At 39.5% G+C, this 19,884-nt stretch overlaps 1 protein-coding gene across 1 annotated transcript in view; it reads left to right on the plus strand.

Moving 5' to 3' along the window:
- The window catches only part of EYS (eyes shut homolog), a 1,239,289-nt gene that overhangs the window by 1,116,698 nt on the left and 102,707 nt on the right, over positions 1–19,884 (plus strand). Inside the window, 1 exon segment of the mRNA XM_070419099.1 lies at positions 16,489–16,661. Within this exon segment, the coding sequence (XP_070275200.1) occupies positions 16,489–16,661 (173 nt within the window).

A 19,884-nucleotide genomic window follows, 5' to 3' on the forward strand; every position in this document is an offset into this window, starting at 1 on the left:
TAAAACCTTAGGACTCATGAAAAACAGCTAGAATGGACATACAGATTTGGGATTCATAATTAAATAGAAAATGCTTGGAGTCATGAAAATTATGAGAAAAATTTAAGAAGTTATGAGGGCAGCTGTTTCAGTTCAGTGTACCTGGTCTTCCAAGTCACTTACAGTATAGTTGGACTGACAGAAACATATCCCCCAGTAATTTGATAACTAATATAAAATATGCACAAAGTGCTTTGGGGTGATGAGAGAAACATTTGCCCAGGTTCATGGAAGGTGTAGAGCAGAACATGGTGCACCGAGGACCAGTCCCAAGGGAGGACGTCAAACACTTGGCCCTCCTGCATCTCGGTATCAAAGTTGCCAAGGAAAGCACAGTCGAGCACTCAGGGGAACAAAGCTTCACTTACTCTTTCTTTACTCTTCTGTGGAAGGGACAGAGCAAGGTCAGCCCCAATAACGTGCATTCGTCTCTCATGGCAGCAAGTCCCTCTCTTCCCAGCCCAGCAGCTGATGCAGGGCCATGGCCTACACAAACCTCTCTGTGCTGCAGCCGGACCCCGGCTCCTCCCCATGGAGTCTGAAATACTGAAACTCAAAGCATGACTAAGAGCCTTTGACATACATGCTTAGACAGAACAAAAGAGCATTCGTTGAACGTGAAACAGGGTATTCTCACACAGGGTGATACACCCAGTACAGGCTGTGTGGGCTCTTTGTAAGGAAGTGGTTCAGGGCCAAGGCCTGTTCTTATGCAGCCAAGTGGCAGCAAAAGACTATGTGTAAGAGATGCCATTCCCAACAGACCTATCAAGTTTGTGGGAAGCTTTCTGGAAAAACAAAACAAAAAAGGCAATTGATCTTCTCCCTGAAAATTAAATAAGAATTATTCATGTGAAGAAGAGGAAGATTTAGGGAAAGGATATGCTAGGAACTACAGATGGCTCAATACATCATTGAAGGAAGAATTAAGCATTTGATTTAAGGTAGCAGAGTATGAGGTTGAAAAGTGTGTAAGGGCAAGAAGAAATTAGTTTACCTAGTTGATTGGTGGATGCACCTTGCTGAAAGATGCCAGGTGGATTAAGAACCAAATAGGTAAAACCCACACTAGCCTTAGAGTCATCCATAAAGTAGGCAGCTTTATAGAATGACTGGTACAGGTTAACCAGCTAAAGTTATTCCTTTTATTCATAAGGGATTTATTTCTGATTCCAGCTCTGCTTCTAACTAGTTGTGCTAAAGTTCTCAGTTCCTTCATCTCTAAAATAAAACAGATGTTAAATTAAATGATTTTTTTACATCTCCTAAAACCTAAATACTTATTCAATTATTATTCCTCTGTTTTCTCTGATATTATACTAGAGGCCCAATGCACAAAATTCGTGCAAGGATAGGTCTTCACAGCCCTGGCTGCCTCCCAGCCCTGGCTGCCTCACAGCCCCACCCCCTTCCCGCCCCCGCCTTGGCCTGGTACTGCTGGCATTCACCGCAACACACCCCTGGTTCTCCAGTTCCGCAGAGCCCCCCGATGATCGCCCCACAGAGGGTGGCCGGGACCTCCCTCTTTGGGGCAATCACGGAGCCCCCTGATTGATTGCCTTGCTGGCTGGTGGCCTGGGCCTCCTCTGCAAGGCGATTGTGGAGCGATGGCAAGGCCCCCTGACCAATCGCATTGCACCCACCTTGGCTGGCCTGGCGCCAGTACGTGTCATAGCATGGTCATCCGGAAGGTTGTCCGGACAGTCATTCTGCTGTTCAGTTGTTTGGTTGATTTGCATAGTATACTTTTATTATTATAGATAATAACTAATACTATAATATAATTCATATTATAGTAGCTTGATACACTTTTAGTTGATTTGAATAACAACCGAAACAAATGAAATCATTAAGATTGTGGGGAAAGAGTTATCAAAATGTTAAATAAAACATATTTTCAAATATTTATGCTCAACATCCCTGTTATTTCACAGAAGTCAACAATTATTTCCCTTTTATTTAAGGTCCTTTAAGTTTGGGTCACTTTAAGTCTGGATATATTCTTATTATACTCTTTCCTTAACATAAATAAACTGCATTAACATTTCCTTAGAACAAGGTAGTGTATTAACATATTTGAAGCTTAGATTAATATCTAATTGAACCTTATGCCTCAAATGCTATCTCACTAGTGGGCTCATATTCTATCAATTTGTTTCTAGGTTGACAGTTTGCATTTTACTGCAAACAATGAGCCAGACAATGTCCTGACCTACCTGCCCACCCCCCATGTCTGATTTGAAGGACAATATAAGTAATTAAGTGCTTAATTATATCCATTAGCAAAAAGAAAACAACCTTTTATGACAAATATAAAAGTTTCTTCCCCTTCTATCCTCATATTTAATTTTCTCAGGTACAGTTTTCTTCCATGGTAATATTCAACACTCTGAAACTATTGCTATTGCACTTTCTGAACTTTTGGAAAATGTCAACACTCAATTTTATAGCATTTGATTGAACACTTTTGGGGGAACTTTCAACTTTTCATAATTTATAGTCATCTCCCGAAAATGTGTGATAGGCATAAGGTAGCAGTCAGAATAAAAGGTCAGTATATGGATAGAAGTATTATAAGACATCTATAAAAATAAAGGCCTAAAAAAAATTCAAAGCAGAAACTAACTTCTTTAACACTTCATCATCTCCTTATCACCCTATTACCAAATTCCTAAATAGTTTATCATTTTGAAAATATGCTATGTTGCAACTTATATAACATTACATGTTTCTGGAATCATACAGATATTTAACACTAATTAGTTTAAGTTAATGTTGGAATATTTTTATATAAAATCAGAGACATACTTGCATGATCTAGCCTCTGCCTGGTTTTTCAAATCCCCTCCCCTTTTCTGAACTGTAAGCGAAATGGTTGCTTTAGTCCTGCGGCATGTCAGGCTTTCTCTCATATCTTCTTATATGTTGTTCACTGTTTGAAACGCTCCCAACTCTTTAGCTAGACTAATTTCTATTTTTTTATATTTCCGTTTACTTATTAATCCCACTGAGAATTTCCCTCTGACCACTCAGCTCCAAGATGCCCCGGTTGCCCTCTCCTGCAGCACAACAGGACATTCTTAAAAGTTCTAGTGTGTCTCTTCTTTCTAGAGTGAAAGGCTACGTCAGTTTCAGGAAAATGTTGACATGGGATTAAGATAAATTGTATTCTGTCTTTAAAAATCCTGTGGAATAATTAACCTCTCTAGGTCCCAAGGATAGCGATAGCTTCCACGTGGGATTCAACTAGCAAACAACTGTATCTCCTGACCTGCACTTTTCGTATTTGTTTTACTTCAGATTTAAAATAACTACAATAAATCAAGATTTTCTAACCCATTTTACACTTTCGTCTAGATAAAAATCTATGCCAAAGTTTAACTCTATTATATGAGAAATAGAAAGAACTTCTCCATGCTGAAGGCTAATATTTTGTATCTATACGCCATGGAAGGCAGTGGGGCGTGGTGGGTGGAGGAGGTAGGGATTACATGAAATGAATTTCGAAATGAATTCAATTTTAAGATTTAATACATTCTGAGAAAAAGGAATTTAAGTATGTGTCTATTTAAATACAATTTTAAGCTGCAAAGAACACTTTAATTCAGTGTGAAATGGATTGGAGAGTTTGTAGCAACTAATAACTTACACATATAGGTTAGTTACCAGGAAATACACTTTTTTTTAACATCAAGAAATAGTTAAGCCCTGGCGGGTGTGACTCAGTTGATTGAGCATTGCCCCGTGCACTGAAAGGTCACAGGTTCAATTCCCGGTCAGAGCACATGCCCAGGTTTCAGGTTCAACCACCGGTCAGGGGGTGCATACTGGAGACAACTGATAGATGTTTCTCTCTCATCTCTCTCTCTCTCTCTCTCTCTCTCTCTCTCTATCTATCTATCTTTCTCTCCCCCTCCACCTTTCTCTCTCTCTAAAAGAAAAAGTAAGAAATAGTTAAAACCAATGAAACAAAACTTCAAATGATTCTCAATAAAAATAAAAGTTACCTCTGCCGCTGAGAGGTCTGCTACATGCCATAACCTGCCTCAGAAAAAGATTTTCTGAGCCCAATAGGTAATCCCTTTCCGAACCAGGTCTATTTCTGTGCTATAGTGAGCCTAGCAGTTTTGGATTTGTTGAGTGAAGCAATTTTAGAATTGCTTCCTGCAGATGGAGACGCATTTTATGGTGAATCATTGGAGCTGTAAAAATAACAAACTGCTGGAAAAGAGGCTTAAAATGATCCCCCCAAATAGTGAAATCTTATCTAGCCCATCTGATGGAGCAATTGAGGGGAAAGAAACTAATTGAAACTATCGAAACAGCAGGGAAAGTTGACTATTTCTTTTTTTATCCATTAGATGTAAAAGAAAATTGTCACCTCTAATAGAGTGTCAAAAAAAAGTGTTAAACAGGTATAAATGCCTTTTAAACTGTCCTTTGCTGTCCATAAGGTCACTGAACTGAAAAGCTTGCCTCCGGCCGAAAACACCTTTTGATGAAGGCTGGCCATTGTACAAGGTTTCCAAAGAAATAGCACGGTCCATTTTAACTTCCCGTTAACTGATTCCAAGGAGAGATGTAGTCTTTTCCAGTGCAAAGAAGTTGAAAACTTAAACTTTTAATTGAAAAAGCCTGAAGCTACTTTCAACCTCTTGTATTTAAAACTCAAATATCCCTTTCAAGATGAAAGAAAAAAAAAGATAGCAAAGCAATGATGTATTATCAGCAGTTCTTTTTTCAGGAAAGTTGTTTTCCGTTCTCTGAGCTTTGCATCTCAGTTTTAATACTTAATACTAAATATTACTCTAAGCTCATGCCCTAAGTAGATGTGAATTTGAACCCTCCTAGAATGCTTTTACAGTTAATATAGCAGTTAAAATAAAACCACAGCCATTATACTTCAGAATTATTAAACTCACCCATAAGCGGTGGGGATTCTTTACACTTAATTAGTGCGTTCAGTGTAACAATAGGCTACAGGGAAATATTACTCCAAGCGGAGAGCAACCATACACACCCCAAGTTTTCTTTGGAGAGTTTCAGTTTACACCCGTTGCCCTGGCATCCTATCCAGGTCAGCACTCACCCCAGATGTTTCATTTTATAATGAATTATCATCATTGTTGACCTCGTTGTCATTGTCAACAGTTGCATTCAAATGAGCTGGATGCTTTCTGTTCAGGCAGTTTTCCCTCGTGGGCAGAGCTTTTATGTTCACAACTGTCCCCAAGAAGCTAACCAAACGGCCCTCAGGAAGAACAGTTATTGCGTGTACGTAAATGTATTTGTTAAAGAAGAGTGGGAGGTTGAATAGGATAAAGGAGGTCGAATATATGGTGACAGAAGAAGATTAGACTTTGGGTGGTGAGCACACGAGGCAATATACAGATGATGTTTTATAAAATGTACACTTGAAACTTCTTTAATCTTATTAACCAGTGTCACCCCAATAGACTTAATTTAAAAAGGTATACAGAAATAAATATAATATTGAAAGGTCTTAAATAAAATAACAGTTATGTATTCAGTAAGCTTAAAAAGAACTTTGCCATACATGAGCCCACACACATAATATCTTACCATGCAGTGATAAAAAAAAATTATAATGGATAAACACTTTTAATGCAAGCTTTCTTATTTCATTGCTATGGCAAATAGCTGGTCTAGCACTTTAAATTCTTTTGGTATTTGAGTCAAAGTTTATTTTCCTTCAATTGCCTTTCCCCCAATACCAAGTAGCATTGTAATCCATATGTTCTCTTATAATCAAAGCCAAAGTATTTTATATTCATAACCTATTTCAATACCACTGAACATATTCACAAGTCTATCCATAGATGTTTCAAATAATGTATGTATAGAAATGAGCTCATCGTATTCTCCCTCTACTTTCCAAATCTGTATTCTTCATTTCCAAGAATGCCATCAAAATCTACTCAGTTGTCCAAACCAGAAACCAATTAACAGGCTAGGTAGATATTTTTCCTCTAAACATCTATCAAATTACTTCTCTCCATACCCCACATCCATTCATTTATCTGCACTTCCACTTGAATTTCCTTAATAACCGCCTCCCAACTGGCTTGCTTCTCTGTGTATAACTCAAGGTACACTCAGGAGACAGAAGCCACACAGCTAACTTAGGATAGTTTAATATGAACAATTATTAACTAGCCTTTTCAGGGAGCTTCCACGTTGGGGAGCCAGTACACTTCCAGGTGCCACTGTGCTGGGCCACAAGGACAGAGGACAAGGACAGAGGTCCTTTGGTCAAGACCTCGCTCTATGTATCTCTTCATCTGGCTGTCGATTAGAAATCAGTAACCTCACAGTGAATCTGGCAGACACCACCATATCAGGTGATCACCACTAACATCGACAAAAGAGAGACACACAGACAGAATGGGCCTCCTCTTGTGATGTATTGAAAAGGATGCACATCACTTATGTGGGATTCCTACTAAAAACACAGTCTGGATCCTGCTGGGAGGTAATGTCAGACAAACCCAATTGAGAGACCTTCGACAAAATGATCCTCTGCTCTTCAAGAATGTCAATGTCAAGAAAGACAAAGAAAAAACTACAAATGAAGGAGACTAAAGAGATATGCCAACTATAAATTAAAATACAGGACATTATTGGGACAATTGAAATTTCAATATAGATTGTAGAATAGATAATGATATGACAGCAATGTTAAATTTCCTGAATTTGAAAATTACACTGTAAGAAAAAAAATTTTGTTTTTAGAAAATATACAGTTTTTAGGGATAAAGAGGCATGATATCTGCTACATTCTCTGAAATGGCTTAATAATCATTTTATTCGTATATATAGAAAGAGAGAGTGAGGAAAAATGTGGCAAAACATGAACAATGATAAATTGGAGTGCTGACAATAGGGAGGGTTTTTTTATCCTTTTTGAAATTTTTCTATAATTTTGAAATTATTTCAAAATAAAAAATTTTAAAATCAACAAAAAATAATCCTATATAATAAAAGGGTAATATGCAAATTGACCCTCACAGCAGAACAACCAGGAACAACTGGTCACTATGATGCACACTGACCACCAGCGGGCAGAATCTCCACAGGGGGAGCTCCCCTCAGTCACAAGCCGGGCTGAAGGCTGCGAGCGCAGCGGCTGTGGCAGGAGCCTCTCTCGCCTCTTCAGCAACTCTAAGGATGTCCAACTGCAGCTTAAACCATTAGTCGGACATCCCCCGAGGGCTCCTGGACTGCCAGAGGGATGTCTGACTGCCAGCCTAGGCCCGATCCCCCAGGGACTGGGCCTAAGCTGGTAGGTGGACATCCCCCAAGAGGTCCCAGACTGCGAGATGGTGCAGGTCAGGCTGAAGGACTGCTGCGCCCCCTCCCCACCCTACCCCCCGAGAGCACAAATTTTCATGCACCAGGCCTCTAGTTATTAATAACAGGAGTAACTTCTAAAGGTAAAGAATACTTTAAAGGGTTTAGATATAGTGAATGTAGGTTGTAATCCCTACTTCTATGGCTGAGAAAGAGCACTCAAGGAAGGAACAAATGTGGAACACACACACACACACACACACACACACACCAGCTGGCATTTAGACCACCTTGGAAAGAGGGTGGTCATTGGATGTAGAAAAGTTTTCTGAGGTTCCACAGGCTGGGACTGGTCCAGAGGAAGCTACCCTCATTGATGATGAAGAAACTAGGAAGCAGCCAGTCATGGTGCTAATGAAACTCATTGGGAAGCTGTGATCTAGCATTCCAGGGACTTCACTAGAAACCACTGACAGGGCTGCTGAACTTGGGAAGATTTTGCCCACTGAGGGCATGAGCAACTCTACATCAAGCCACCCCCTAAAGACTCAGAACTCACTGAAAAGCCACACTTGGGGATACTGCTGATACTTGCTGGGAATCAGCCACCTGGCCATCTGAATATAGCTGGGAAGCCAACTGGAGCATGGGCTGAACCTTCCCAGTAGGAATTCACCTGAGGAGGTGCTGCTGAAACCACTGAGTTTCCTGCACAAGTTCTCAATAAGAGTAAGAAGAGGGGGAAGTATATCAGAATTTCTCTCAGTGACCCTCCAATACATTTTCCCCAGAATGATAATCCTAATACATAATATAATTATTTCCTTGCCCAAAATCCTTTATACCAAACTGGGGTAAAAGAAAAGAAGGATGGAGAAATAAGTCAGGAAGACATGATGTGGGAAATCCAGGGTTGATGCTGACAACTGCAATCCTATCTGTAGAGTAGGGAGGGAAGTCATCTCGTGTGAGGGTGGAACACGGGGCTTAGAGACTGGAAAAGATCTGAGCAACTGTTTTGTACAAGGATGAAAGAGTCAAAGCCAAAATTACTGCCAACATTTTGCCAAATGAATGAGGAATATTATCTGGACTAACATAAATGTGCAGATATGGTACAGGGAGGAAGCTGCATGAGAGGAAGGTCCGAACTGGATTTGGGACTAGGGAAATGAACTTTTGTATAGTGCGTAAAACATCACATGGCAAATTTCATATTTCCTTATAATTGTGTACCAAACCTTGTGTCTGTGCCTACCCTTTGGGTAGCTCAAGAGGTAGGCATTAAACATCTTGCCAGTCAGTAATCTCTGGTCTATATTGTTCAGGCCATGGAATCCAAATAAGAGGATGTGGGAGAGTTCCAGATGTCACCTTCTTGTTCTAAGTGGCAGGTTCAAACTATAGTTTAAGATCAAGCTTGATAAATTTCTTGCTTTTTCCGAACTCTTTAGAGCATAAAGATTTGAGGGAAAAGAAGGCCTGGAGTTAAGTGAGAGATTGCAAAAAAATTAAATTTCTCGTTGCAAATTCAACGTAGGCATGTAGCAATGCTCACAAAGAATGTTTCTTTGTTCATCTTTCCAAAAATGTGCATCTTTCCAAATAGTTGTTATTTACTATTTCTTATGCTTGTGAGGAATAGATTTTCCTCCACAGCCATTTTATAAATAGGTCTTAATATCAGAAAAGAACAATCACCACCATTGTGTCCACATTCCTGACAACAGTTGAATTCACCATGGAAACAGCTGAGTAGAAATTATATGTATGTGAACGTTACTGAAGGGAATGGGTGAAGCAGCACTTCAATGACTCAAATGTTTTAAGAGAATTTTTTGTTTCTTTTTAGTAGAGGTTAAAATGGCATTTTAAAAGCTTATACCAACTCTTCTGGCCTTAAATAGCATTCAAATCGGCACATTATCTTTACAGGAAATTATCTGAGAACTCCATAAGCACTGCATTTACTGATTCTGTTATATTAGATTCTGCCCAAATTGCCCTTCCAGTGCAGGGGACTGGAGACTGGCTAATTTTGCAATGAACACAGAATAAGAAAATCTAATATTAAGTTGTTGCTTAGTCACAAAGTCTAATCTTAAGACCCTGGGATATTTTTTTAATTGGAGGAAGGTAATTATAAACATTGAAATGATATATTTATACAACAATTATTAACTCATCATTCTATGTTCCCACTCATCCATACCCTCCACCCCATCCTTCCAGCCCACTTCTCTTTATACCAGATTCCATTCTGTTCTTATTCCACCATGGACTGACCCAGACTTCGCTAATTGTATGTTTCACCTCTGCCAACCTCCTTCCCCTAACATATAATGAACAGCTGACCAATGCCAAGTACTCTGCCGGGCACATCATCATGCCGTATCATTTATTTAGATTATAGCCAATTTTGCCATTTTAGCTCCCTATTTGGGGTTTGATGTTTACTGAAGCTCCTCTGTTAGAAGCAAAACTTTAACTCCATAGGGACTAGTGGGCCACAAGGCAAAGGAAATGTTAAAGACATCCTTTGCTGGGAAGGAAATTTCTGATTATCTTTCTTTACCAATAAAAGCTTTTTTGTAAAATGAACCATGGTTTTAAAAGAGAGAAGGAGAGAGAAGGGGAGAGAGAGGTTATAACATAAATCCAAGTTTTCTTTCTAAAATACCCATGAGATTAAGTTGGGCAGATCCTAGAACAGGAAGAAACAAACATGTTTTCATATTGTTTGTAATTATTTGTTTTGTGTATCCTTCCTTTATGTGTGATGCTATGATTTCTGTTATTGCTGTTATCCTCTTTCATCTTCTTTGTGTCTGCCTGAGGTAAAATCTTATGTAAAGACAAAGGCTTCTGAAGCAGAGGACATTTTCCCTGAGCTCTCTGTTCATGGGCATGTTACATGGACTGTGTTCTCCAAGTTCCCTTTCTAGGCCACCTCAAGATAATTTTGGTTTTGCATCACTTTTTTCTATTATTTTCACCTGTGGCTACTTTTAGGAAAGAAAAAAAAAAGAAAAATGTTAAATATGATGAGGTGCCTTACTGTGAGAAGTAACCTCCGTTGGGGCAGCTCTGTCTTAGAGACAAAGAAAACTCTCTGGCCCGGCAGGCGTGGCTCAGGGGTTGAGCATCGACCTATGAACCAGGAGGCCACAGTTCAATTCCCGGTCAGGCCACATGCCCAGGTTGTGGGCTTGATCCCCCGAATCGTGCAGGAGACAGCCAATCAATGATTCTCTCTCATCATTGATGTTTCTATTTCTCACTCTCCCTTCCTCTCTGAAATCAATAAAAATATATTTACTAGTAAAAAGAAAGACTATGTGTGGTGCTGGAGCACCAGGTTGCACATACAGCTGACAATTCACCTGAAAGGAGTTTAATGCTTTAGGGCAGCTGGGGAGAAGGCAGGTATTGCCTTGTAATCAGCAGACTCTTACTGTGGTGTGAAATTCATGAAAAAAGAATGGAAGTTCCACTTGAACCATGGCTACTGGGGATCTCATTTGCATTCTTTCCTACGCCTGTGCTGTGGTTCTATAAATAGAAGCGCCTATACATAGAGATGGGTTATTTCTGCCAATAGCAATTTTAGTTTTCAGAAGTATCTACAGACATTATTCATAAGGATTCATTCTGCACACTTTCCTACTGGGAAACTCCCTCTCTTGACACTGTGGGTGGTCAACTTTGAAATCCGATAATGATCCGTTAGCTACAAAGAGTGCAAGAAGAGTGATTTATTTTTTTTAAGTTAATACATGTTTTAGTTCTAGAAGGTTTTGAGGCATCTGGCTGTGTTATGTAAATAGGGGGCATCCTTCTAACTAACATCTTTGATTTTTTTAAACAGTTCCATTTTTCTGAAGATAATTTTTGATACCCATAGAAACTTAATGATAGTCATTTGCTATGCTAACCATATTGTGACTTGTAATCAAATATGCTGTAGTTACAGGCCCAATTATACAGATATTTGCGTTTACTTAGATAATTGGTATTTTTTTAACTAAGCTTTTAAATGACTGAATTTTTTTTCTACTTCATGTTGTTAAGTATAAGGGACATGCAATAGGCTATATTTGGCACTAGTAAAATAAAAACCCTCTAATCTTTGTATTGTGTTTTCAGAAACAGGTCTGACAAAAGTCAAAATGAAGCCCAAAAAAGAGAAAATCATAATGCCCTAGCATCCTACTAATGGCCTGATAGGAACTGATGGCCAGCAAGCTTTTACTCTGGGGAGAAAATTTGTCCCAGGGAAACTGGCTTAAACTCACAGCAGGCTATGCCACAGGATCACCTGATGACATTTATTAAATGCAAAATCTCAGTCCTGACCCCAAAATCAAAATCTCTGAGGGCAAGGGGAGCGCAGGAATCCGCATTTAAAAGCCCCATGGAACATCCTCTCTGGCACCAGACCAGAGACCAGCTTGAAGAAGCCCTCAAAATCATCGCCACTGTTGAAATATGCATATAAATCCACATAACACATGTGGTATCTTACAGAGACCTGTTCGTGAACTGATGCCGTCTCCCCTCCCAACAGTAAAGACGAGTCTTACATGTCCCATGGCACGTGCCTCTGTCCGTGATGCAGGTGCACAGAAGATATTGGTTGACAGCAATTGACACTAAATACAGTGTCCAGATATAAATCTCGCCAATAACTGAGGATCTCTTCCAGACCTACTTTTTTTTTAAATATATTTTATTGATTTTTTATAGAGAGGAAGGGAGAGGTATAGAGAGTTAGAAACATCGATGAGAGAGAAACATCGATCAGCTGCCTCCTGCACACTCCCCACTGGGGATGTGCCCGCAACCAAGGTACATGCCCTTGACCGGAATCGAACCTGGGACCCTTGAGTCTGCAGGCCGATGCTCTATCCATTGAGCCAAACCGGTTAGGGCCAAACCTACTTTTAATCACAAAAGTGCCCCAACTTGTCTAGAGAAAGTTTGCAAACAGGTTTATGTGTGGTTCATAGGTCTGGGAAGGGTTATCTTTTTAAAATGTTCTCAAATGAAAAAGTATTTATTTCATGTGAATATGTTCTCCCCTAACTAATTAAACACCCAATAAATTCACGGCAGTGTTACAACATTTAAAGGGAACTGGGTGAAGGAAGGTGACATGGTTTAGTCACTGCTTCCAAAAGTAACTGTTACATAAGGTTCTTCAGCCTCAGGGCATCTCTGTCCTAGTTGACATTGCCAGTCGCTTTAGGGTGTGGCGAGGCATCAAGGTGCGTTAAGTGGCAGCAGAAACAGTTGATTTGCTAGCTTTGAGGAAACTGGGATTCAGTAACAGGTCTTTGGTAAAATCTGAATAGGAGAAACCTTTAAGTCCAGGTGTTATACAGCTGGTGGCAAACATATTTTATTAAAATCATTGGTAAAATATCTGGCACTCCAGAAAATCTTTTGGACTTGATGGTACAATTTGTTTTCTGGGTTGTTGTTGTCTTTTTTAATCATTCCTTTTCTTTCTTTTTTTAAAATATACATTTTTATTGATTTCCGAGAGGAAGGGAGAAGGAGAGAGAGAGAGAAACATCAATGATGGGAGAGAATCATGGATCAGCTGCCTCCTGCACATCCCCCGCTGAGGATCGAGCCCATGCAACCCAGGCATGTGCCCCGACTGGGAATCGAACCTTGACCTCCTGGTTCATAGGCCGATGCTCAACCACTGAGCCACGCCAGCAGGGCTTGAAGGTAAAATTTGAAGTGAAGTATACAATTACCATCATCTGACAAAATCTCTATTGGTTAAATCTGACTCTTTTTAATATAATGCTGTGGAATGCTACGGTGGGCCAAAGGGCTTTGGGCACTTGCCCTTGGTTAGCCAGAGAAGGTGATTTTCCCCTTTCTTGGAGTGTTTTCTACAGAATCTCTATTTTTCTCTCTGCTCTAGCTGCCTGCGGATGTGCAGATGCACGCAGTTAGTCAGATCCGCGTCAATTTATACAACCAACTTCTCCCAACACCTGATGGAAGCAAAAAGGAAACGAAGCTTGGTTTATCAATAGGACGTGATTAAAATTAGTGCTTTCCTTGGTTTTTAACATAAAAGCATCTTTCCTGCATCTCAAATCTGGTGAGGGCTGTATGATTAAAGCACTTCAATCAGTCAATATTTAGATTCATTGACGTTCCCATATGTGGCATTCTCCTTTACTATAAAAAGACTAATTTGGTCCTTCCAGAATGCAGCTTGCAAGAGTGTTGTTCTCCTAGACTTTTTCCCAGAATGCAGATGCTAAATTCTGAGCTTCCAACCCCAAGTTAGGTGAGTGGAAGTGAAGTTACATTAGGTTTATCCATGGCCTCAACAACATCAAGTTCCTAACTAACACTTTTAAGTCACACCGGAAGGTATCTCTACACCTGCCAGGTAGTCTGGTTATACTTTAGTACAATTCTCTGGCAAGAAGGAGTAGCCTTGGCTCAGCAGTCCTCAAAACTTTGTTTTGTAGCCCAGAAACAGAAGCGTATGTCTAAGGTGCTTTATTGTCGTCTTAGTGACATGGATCTTTTTTCTTTCCCAACTCTGAAAACCTATGAGATTCTGTATCTGTATACTACGTGTAAAGCCCTATGGAAGCTGCCATCAAAGTTATAAAATGAGTACATTACTGATCACTTACAGGACCACCTTATGTGTCAGCAAAATCTGAGGGTCTCAAAGCCTCACAGCTCTCCAAAGCTAGCTTTACCTGCTACCTGATACATTAAGGTTCTCCATGGTGCCTCATCCCATTAACATAGACAATTAATATAAAAGAATATATTTTTCTGTCCCTGGCCGGTTTTCTCAGTGGTTAGAGCACTGGCCCACGGACTGAAGGGTCGCAGGTTTGATTCCCAGTCAAGGCCATGTACCTGGGTTGCAGGAGCAATCCCCAGGCCCAGTTGGGGCTCATGCGGGAGACAACTAATTGATATGTCTCTCTCACATTGATGTTTCTCTCTCTCCCCCTCCTTCCCTCTCCCTTCCAACCCTTTCAAAAAATCAGTGGGGGGGCCTGACCAGCGGGCCTCTGGTTGAGCATCGACCTATGAATCAGGAAGTCTCGGTTCGATTCCTGGTCAGGGCACATGCCCCAATTGCATGCTCAATCCCCAGTGGGGAGCATGTAGGAGGCAGCTCATCCATGATTCTTTCTCCTCATTGATGTTTCTCTCTCTCTCTGCCTCTCCCTTCCTCTCTAAAATCAATAAAAATATTTTTTTAATCAATGGGGAAAAAATATCCTTGTGTGAGGATTAACAAAATATATACAAATTTTTTGCTCTGGCTGGTTTTGCTCAGCGGATAGAGCATTAGCCTGTGGACTAAAGGGTCCTGGGTTCAGTTCCAGTTAAGGGCACATGCCTGGGTTGCTGGGTTGCTATTAAGGAATAGGGGGCGTGCGGGAGGCAGCTGATCAATGATTCTCTCTCATCATTGATGTTTCTATTTCTATCGCTCTCCCTTCCTCTCTGAAATATAGATAGATAGATAGACAGATAGATAGATAGATAGATAGATATAGATAGATATATAGATATAGATATAGATATAGATATAGATATAGATATAGATATAGATATGGATATGGATAGATATAGATATAGATATAGATATAGATATAGATATATACATATCTATATATACATATATATTTGGAAAAGGAAACCTCTTCAGATTTCAAAGCCGGGTATTCATTAGTATGAAAAAAATCTGAGACTTTCCTATGAGCGAATTTATTTTGGACTAAGGGGATTAAAATACATAAGGAAAGCATCAAAAGACCAGAATGATGAGGACAAGAGAAAATACCATGGTATGGGCAAAATCTACAACTAGCTTGGGAGGCTGAGTCATAAAGACAAAATATACCAGCTTTCTAATTCCGGGATGCTCCTGACACCTACCTTTAAGAGCTTACAGTCATATTTAGAAGATAAGATGTAAGCAAGAAAAAATAAAAAGATCCGCATATGGCAAGGTGTGTGGACTTGATAATGAGAAGAAAGATAAAAAAGGAAGGAAAGGACATTAATATTAAATGGAATTCATTTAACAGCAAGTGACAAAACCCCAACTTAAATTGGTTCAATACTTAAAAGGGGGTTAAAATATATCAGCTCACATAACTGCAGAGTAATGGCTAGATCTGGTGCCCAAGTAATATGATTAATTATCTATGTCCCCCAGCCTCTTATACTTGTGTTACTTGGTATTAGTTATTTACTCTCAGCCAGGCTCTCCCCTCTGGACAGGCAGATGCCACCAGAAGCTACCAGTTTAGTAACCTCAATTAAAAAAAAAAAAAAAGAAGCCAGTGCATTAATCACTGTGATTGATAGTAAGATTCAGGGTCTGCCCCTCCTGTCAGCGGGCTGCGCTGAGAGTGATGGAGGGGTGGGTCTGCTGAGGCTCAGGGTAAAAGGGGGATGGGTGCAGGGAGGCAGAACAGCAGACTTCCGGCCACTTTCCCTCCAGAGAAGGCCTCCCGGTGAGAGGAGGATTTTTCCTGAGCGCAGCTCTCCCAGGCACGCTCACTCGCTCACTCGTGGCCACCAAGCCATATTTTCAGCCAGAGAGTTGTATAGTCATCACACCTCCCCACTGAGATTTTCTTTCCAAATTACCACAAGGGCACTCTTTGGAGGGCAATGTCCTCCGTGGAGGACGCTGGTCACCAGGCTTGAAGTTCTCTAAGACGGTTTTATTTTAATAGATATTTGAAGCACTTTATTGAGGCAACGCCACACATATTTGATGAAGCTCTGAAAAGGCACCTAGTGTGAAATAGGATACGAGATACATCAAAAGTAAAAATAGGTGGCTTAAAATAGAATTCCTGGCTTCAGATGATCTATAAAGCTGCTAATCTGCTTTCGATGCAAAGTACACAGCTACAAATAATTAAAAGTTAAATAACACAGAAAGTGAACGGGAGGAGAAAAAGTTCCACTTCCCAGAAAGGGCCAAAGAACAATTCCACTTATTAGACAAGATGTAATTGTAATTTTATTTACGTGTGTGCATGCGTGCATGTGTATATGTGTGTAAAAGATCGATTGTTTTCTGATTGAGTAAATAATTTATTTTTGTCTTCTCAGTGATGGTGAAAACTGGTTTTGTGTGTGTCCAAGGCTGTCCTCAGGCAAGCTGTGCCAGTTTGCAATGTGTGAAAACAACTCATGTAGAAACGGAGCCACCTGTGTTCCCAAATCTGGGACAGACATTGTCTGCCTCTGCCCCTACGGGAGGTCTGGACTCCTCTGCACGGACGGTAAGGCATTTGATGATTCAGCCTGGGGCACAGGCAGAGGAGGTGAAGAGGACAGAAGTCACTCAGAGCAGTCAAGGCCAGCTTCTGACTGATCAAATACTTCAAATTGTTTTCTTGGTTCTTTCCAAGTCAGTCAAGACAAGATTGATGACCTAGAGAGTATTATGCTAAGTGAAATGAGTCCATAGAGAAAGATAAATACTATATGATTTCACTTACATGTGGAATCTAAAGACCAGAATAAACAAACAAAATTGAAACAGACTCCTAGATACAGAGAACAGACTGATGGTTTCCAGAGGGGAGGAGGTTTGGGGGGCAGGGTGAAAAGGTGAAGGAATAAAAAAAAATTACTTCATCGATGTTTCTAACTCTCTATCTCTCTCCCTTCCTCTCTGTAAAAAATCAATAAAATATATTTTTAAAAAAATTACAAATTACTACTTACAAAACAGTCACAGGGGTGTAAAGCACTGCATAGGGAATATAATCAATGATATTGTGGTAAGTATGTATGGTGCCAGGCAAGTGGTTGGAATAACAAGGGAGCACTCTGTAGGGTATATGATTGTCTGAACACTAAGCTGTATATTGGAAACTGGTACAGAATTGTACTGAGTGTGCCTGGCCAGTGTGGTTCAGAGGTTGAGTGTCAAACCATGAGCCAGGAGGTCACGGTTTGATTCCCGGTCAGGGCACATGCCTGGGTTGCATGGGCTCAATCCTCAGTAGGGGGCGTGCAGAAGGCAGCCGATCAATGATTCTCTCTCATCAATGATGATTCTATCTCTCTCACCCTCTCCCTTCCTCTCTGAAATCAATTTTTAAAAATGGGGTTGACAGAAGATTTTTTTTAAAAAAAGTATTGAATGTAAACTGTAATTGAAAAAATAAAAAGATCCATTAATGAGACTGATCACTGAGCAGGTATTTTTCATACCATCAAGTAATTACAAAGGAGGTAATGAATTTTCCCTAAGGTTAGACTACAGAAAATATCTGTATTATAAAGTCTCAAAGTCTTTCGAATGCTCAAAGAGTAACAAGGAAAATCAGATGCAAGATATAAAATCAAATTATTTTACGTCGTTTTTGCAAACTGAGGATATAATTAGCAAGTGGGTATAGACCAGTTGTTTTTGTTTAAAAACAACAAAGCCTATGGTAGTTATTATATATCAAGAATCTAAATCACAAATAATAGCCATGTGCCTCTCCTTAGGAAAATCCAGTGTGTGGAAACCCTAAATTATAAAATGGCATAAGATTGCTTTAAGAAACAAATTGCCTAAAAATGCAATGTTGGCTTGATATACAGGCATGAATGTCTATAAATATTTTCAGAAATAACAAAAAGTAATTGGTATTAATATTTCACCAGCTCAGGACTGGACTTGTTTCATCTTTATTTTCATCATAAAGATAAGAAACAAAGTTTACCCCTTTGGCACTAGTGATATTTATTACCAAATTTTTAGAATAAGACTCCCAAGGTGAGCACAGGGCCCTAGGCCCCCAGTCCACCAGTAAACAGATCCAGCCTTTGCTGACTCATCAAAAAAACTGGGTTCATACCCTAATGTAACAGGTATGAAAACTGCAACTAGGATAAAAAAGAATCTGCGACTAAAAGGCATTGAAGTTTTGGGTATGTATTTCTTTGAAGGAAATTGAAACTATGGATCTAAGCATAACTGGAAAAGGGGAAGCTAAGAATTACTAGGAATTTTATTCTGTGTGTAGCATAGTTATAGTATAAATTAGCCAAGTAATTTTTATAAGAAAAAGCATCCTAGACTGGATGGATATGAAGTCTTTTTCTTTCCCATAAAAACCTCTTGTTTCTCAGAAATAATTATCCTACTTAGAAAAACAGCAAATTGAAATGCAAATAATCACAATAAATTTGATTACTATAAGATGAATCATCAGTTTTGCTCCCTACTTGAAAACAAGGCTACCATAGGAAATAAGAAATGAAGAATTATAAGAATGTCTTCACGTTTTTACCAAAAAAAAAAAGTTTACTCTCATTTCTTGATCTCATTAGGAGACCCAAGATGCAGAGATTTATGGATTATTGAGAGAGGAACTATTAGACAATGTTTATTAGGCTCTTTGCCTCAGGATAGCTAAGAAGAAATGCCTATGTGCACCCATCCAGAAGAATTTCTCAAAATAATTAGCCTATCCATTAATATATTCCACAAATGTGTCAGATCCTTTCAAGATTCCTACTCTCATAGAGTTTAATCTCCTAAGTGAGAAGATAAAAAGAAAATAAAAAATGGCTCAGGACACAATATAAATTTATGAAAAGAATTATGAAGGAAAGAAACAAGAAGCAATAAAGTAACAGGTTGAAGGCACTATTCTAGACAGGTGCTTACTAGAAGAATGACTCCAGAAGAGGAGATATTTGTACTAAGGCCTAAAGAAGGAGTGTAACCTATGAAAAGCAGAAAAAACAAGTATTCAGGCAGAAGGTTTAGAAAAATGGAAGACCCAGAAGAGAGATAGAACCTAGGCTTTTGGAAGAATGAAAAAGTTTTCACAATAGCTGGAGCCTAAGGGAGCAAGGCAGAAAATTCTGTCTGACATTAGCAGGGCCTTGGAAGTGTGGGAAGATTCTAGACTTTTATTTCTAGGTCCTTTAAAAAGCCATTGGAATGTTTTAAAGAGGCATGTGGTGCATATCTGTTTGTCTAAACCATTTTGACTGCAGTATAGAAATTGATTTTAGAAGACTTTTGTCAGTGATCCTCACAAAAGATCATTTTGCTTAAGACAAGAGTGATGGCAGTGGAGGTGCAAATAAGTGGATGAACTTGAGATCTATTCTGCAGATGGAGAGAGAATTGACAGAACTTCTTGGGAAATGTGTGAAAGGAGCTGAATGGAGAACATCCAGATTTTTAAATTTTATTTGTTGGAACTATAGCTAGAAGGTGGTGGTGACATGAGGAAGATTAAAGGCATACCAGGATTTTTACAGGGCATTATTGGGAGCTAAACAAGTTTTACTATGTACAGGTGATGGGAAAGATGCCTGTTAGATATCCAAATGGAGATGATATGTAGACAATTGAATAAATGATTCTGGTACTCAGGAAAGAGGTCAGGACTAAAGATACAATTAGGCAAGGCATCAAAATAGAGGTGGTGGTTAAAACCATAGAGCCAGAGATTGTCTAAGGAGAAATTGTAGATCAAGACAAGAAGA

This window comes from Myotis yumanensis, unplaced genomic scaffold (assembly GCF_028538775.1).
Source record: "Myotis yumanensis isolate MYYU_CA2020_CCGP unplaced genomic scaffold, mMyoYum1.0.hap1 SCAF_6, whole genome shotgun sequence".
NCBI lineage: Eukaryota > Metazoa > Chordata > Mammalia > Chiroptera > Vespertilionidae > Myotis > Myotis yumanensis.